Genomic DNA, 3,959 nt, shown 5'->3' with positions numbered 1-3,959 from the left:
TAATATAATAGATTAAGTACTTCACTTCTTTCAAACTAACTTGTCCTAGCTAGATTACTTAGTTCTCTCTTGCTCCCGGCATCACATCATAGGGCATTATGGTTGGTGTGCTCGGATGGTTCCGATCAGTCTTTTGCAATGGGATCTGCTACGCTTACTGTCATGGTCTTTATCGTTGGGCCCGCTTGCAGACAAACCAATCTAAATAAAAAGAAGTGCCTAATTTTATAGTACAAAATAATAGGTTGCATACGAGGCAAGAATTCTCATCGGGTGCCAGCGATCCATAGAAATAGAAAGCCCCGTTTCGTATGGTACCACTACCACACCACATTATTACCCCGGTCACGCATAGGCCACTACGCCTTTTCGGGTGGAAAGGATAGAGTTCCGCGGAGGTGTCTTCTGGTCACAGCCTAGTTCTTCTCCCTTCTGGTAAACAATCAGAATGAAAACAGAGCAAGAACCGCTTTCGTTTTGGATTCGGCTTATAGCTCCTTTATAGCCTGCCTTGTGTTGCTATTAAATGGCGAAAACTTCTTTGCACCCCCTTTGTTTGTTTGAGTCTTCAATAAGTTCGTTCCACGAGCCTTCTGACGAGGATACGCCAGAGAACAACTAAACGTATTAAATGACAAAACTTAACCCTGTTAAGATGAGTAAGCCCCCGGGTGGATGCGCGTGAGAAGAACTAAACTACAAGACTCCTACCTAATATCTTGCTATAGGCGCTTTTGGCTTTTGACTTGTTTATGTATGATTACGATAGAACTAGGGGCGCTAGCGTTGATGCAAAATTCCTATTCTTGCCTAAGCCTTCTACTTACTTTTCGAGTATAGCCTTGTGAGGAACTTAACTTTAGCTCTTCGAATGACAGAAACATCTTTCTTGCTCTATGCGAAGAATAGCCCTTAAAGCTGGGGAAGGAAGAAGTGTGAAAGCAAGCAAGTCAAATTCAGGCACATTAGTAAGTTCTTTTCTCTGAAGAATGTTCGAACTCAGACATAGATGACTGGGATCACTACACTGGCTTTGTTGGTTGGTTTGAGGTAGGCAAGTAAAGAATAAGAAATTAGGCAGGGACCACGCTACACTCTCACCTCTCTCGAGCTACAGGAACCCTAAGCCAGGTATGATGCTGACTTTGCAAGCGCAGGGAAAAGAGCTGGTAGTGATTCTTCGGGACAAAGGCCAAGGGTGAAGCCGGGGAAGTTTAATATTTAATCAATTCATAAATGACATCGCCTTTAGGGGCGCCGTTTTCATCCAACTAGAAATATCGTATGAGAAGCAAAAGAATGTTACGTTACGCCCAAAAGTCCCATGCATCCTTTCTTTCTTTGGTCAACAACCAAGCACAACTCAATAGAATGAATTCTTCAAGACTCCTACATGAACTTTCTGTCTGGAGGGAATCAATTTTTCTCAATCAATCACTACACTATGTTTCCACTCCATTTTCATTACGAAGATGTCTCACGTCAGGATCCGTTGCTCAAACTGAATCACGCCAACGTTATGGAAGTTCCTAGATCGTGTGAAATAAGACTAGTACCAAAGGCACCCTATGATTTCATAATCAAAAATGGAAAATTGGCTATGGAGATTCCGCGCGGTCAGAAATTAATACAGACACACAGGGGTTCGACAGGAAAGTCGTTTCGATCAAATCCATTCTTGGGGTCAAATAAAGACAAAGGATATGTCAGTGACCTAGCACGACAAAGCACTCTCCGAGGGCATGGAATGTCTAATTTTTCGGTAAGAATCTCGACAGTAATGTCTCTGGTGGATTCTCCGGTCGAAAGACGGCTAAACTCAATTCAATTCTCGATGGAAACGGAGTTGTTCGAATTCTCCCCGGAACTGGAAGATCATTTCGAGATCTTCGAACATATTCGAGGGTTCAATGTGACTATTGTAACTTCGGCCAACACACAAGATGAGACTTTACCACCGTGGAGCGGCTTTTTGCAAAAAGATGAGGGAGATTCTGAGTAAGAGATGTTATGGACGAATTGTTTGAAGCGTTTCTTCCCTTTATTGAAAAAGTTGGAGAAGCTGCCGGGCTTAAGGAGGACTCTGATGCCACATCTTCACTTGACTTCAAGCAGGAAGTAGACCAGCCGTCTGAAGCCTTTAAGAATAGAAAGAAGGTTGAGGCTGATTGGACCCTCTTCGTGCCTGACTTCTCTATTGATCTGACCGGCTCGATTGAGACAGAGAGTAAAGGTGCGAATCGGCTAAAAGGCTGAGTCCGAGACTGGGAGAAGAACTTGCAAGAAATGCAGACTTCGCTCCGCACCTTTAGGTAAAGATCCCCAATGTCCAATCTTCCTTTTATGGAGATATTCTTTTATGTAACTTCCGGTAAGAAAGGGGATAGATTATCGAAAAAAAGATGTGCGCACGAGAGGATTCTAACTTTCATACATAGAAGAATGATTGGCAAAGCACTCGAACAAAGCCCTTAGCTTCTAACTTCATTCATTCGAAAGGTCGCTGGAATTTAGTTAGGAGCAAATCCGTCACTGGACGAGGAAGGAAAGGGAAGGAAGATATGTACAAGAGAAAAAGTATATTAGAAAGCGTTAACAAGACTATCAGACCAAGAACAGAACTGCTGGAGGAACAACTACCTAAGGCTGAAAATGACATAGAATAAGTGGAATCTCATGCACACTTTGAGGGAGGTGGTTAACCGGTGCTTAGAGAACTACCTGGGATGCCGATAGACCAAGGGAATGGGTACGTTGGTTACCCTGGGCAGAATAGTGGTACAATACCACTTATCATTCGGCAACCAAACAAAGACCGTTTGAAGTGGTATATAGGCGCCCACCGCCTCTAATTACGTCCTATACTCCTTAGTCCAACAAAGTGCATCAAGTTGATTGCGACTTACGCTAGGGATTGTGTTTTGCAATTTGGAAAGGAGAATTTGCATGGAGCTCACAGGCCCGGACCCTCTAAGTATGGGGAGTGCCACTACTGCTTTCATTGTTCTACTATTGAGTTGAGTGCAAGTCTCGCTCATTGAATTGCCGCGGTGGCCTCAAGTGCTGATTTTCATTTCTTCGTTGAACGTTCCGGTTTTGGTAAGCGGTTTGACTGCTTTCCTTGAGAAGGTGGTAGATTGTGGCTAACACTATTCCGAATCGGTGTCCCTGGGGCCCATACAGTACCAGGGGAGCGAGCCTCTTTTTTATCTATTCTAAATTCTCATTCGATTACGGCATCAAAATAGAAAAACTCACATTGGGTTGGGTTTAGGGATAATCAGGCTCGAACTGATGACTTCCACCACGTCAAGGTGACACTCTACCGCTGAGTTATACCCCTTCCCTTGCCCCTATCGAGAAATAGAACTAACTAATCCTAAGGCAAAGGGTCGAGAAACTCAACGCCACTATTCTTGAACAACTTGGAGTCGGGCCTTCTTTTCACACTATTACGGATACGAAAATAATGGGAAAAATAGGATTCGACTGTCAACTGCTCCTATCGGAAATAGGATTGACTACGGATTTGAGCAATAGCACATAATTTCAAAAAACCCGTACGATTTTCCCGATCTAAATAAAGCAGGTTTTCCATGAAGAAGATTTGGCTCAGCATGTTCTATTCGATACGGGTAGGAGAAGAACCCGACTCGGTATTCTTTTCTTAAAAAAAGAAAAAGATAAGAACCAAGTCAAGATGATACGGATCAACCCCTCTTCTTGCGTTCTTGCGCCAAAGATCTTACCATTTCCGGAGTAACTGGAGTTACATCTATTTTTCGATTTCCATTCAAGAGTTCTTATGTGTTTCCACGCCCCCTTTCGAGACCCCGAAAATTGGACAAATTCCTTTTTCTTAGAAACACATACAAGATTCGTCACCACAATAGGGGTAACCCCGCCGTTAACTACTTCAATTTTATAGTAAAATACATGCCCTACCAAGAAAAAGACAG

At 43.2% G+C, this 3,959-nt stretch overlaps 1 protein-coding gene across 1 annotated transcript; it reads left to right on the top strand.

Annotated features, from left to right (window-relative positions):
- Positions 1-473: 473 nt before the first annotated feature.
- LOC127744615 (60S ribosomal protein L5, mitochondrial-like) lies at positions 474-3,418 on the top strand. Its single transcript, XM_052256755.1, has one exon. It carries the CDS (start codon positions 1,394-1,396, stop codon positions 2,000-2,002), a length of 609 nt encoding a protein of 202 aa, XP_052112715.1. The 5' UTR covers positions 474-1,393; the 3' UTR covers positions 2,003-3,418.
- The last annotated feature ends 541 nt before the right edge of the window (positions 3,419-3,959 follow it).

Source organism: Arachis duranensis, unplaced genomic scaffold, assembly GCF_000817695.3.
Source record: "Arachis duranensis cultivar V14167 unplaced genomic scaffold, aradu.V14167.gnm2.J7QH unplaced_Scaffold_67118, whole genome shotgun sequence".
Classification (NCBI taxonomy): Eukaryota; Viridiplantae; Streptophyta; class Magnoliopsida; order Fabales; family Fabaceae; genus Arachis; species Arachis duranensis.
Note: the sequence above shows the minus strand (reverse complement) of the source record. Positions and strands in the feature narration are given on the sequence as shown.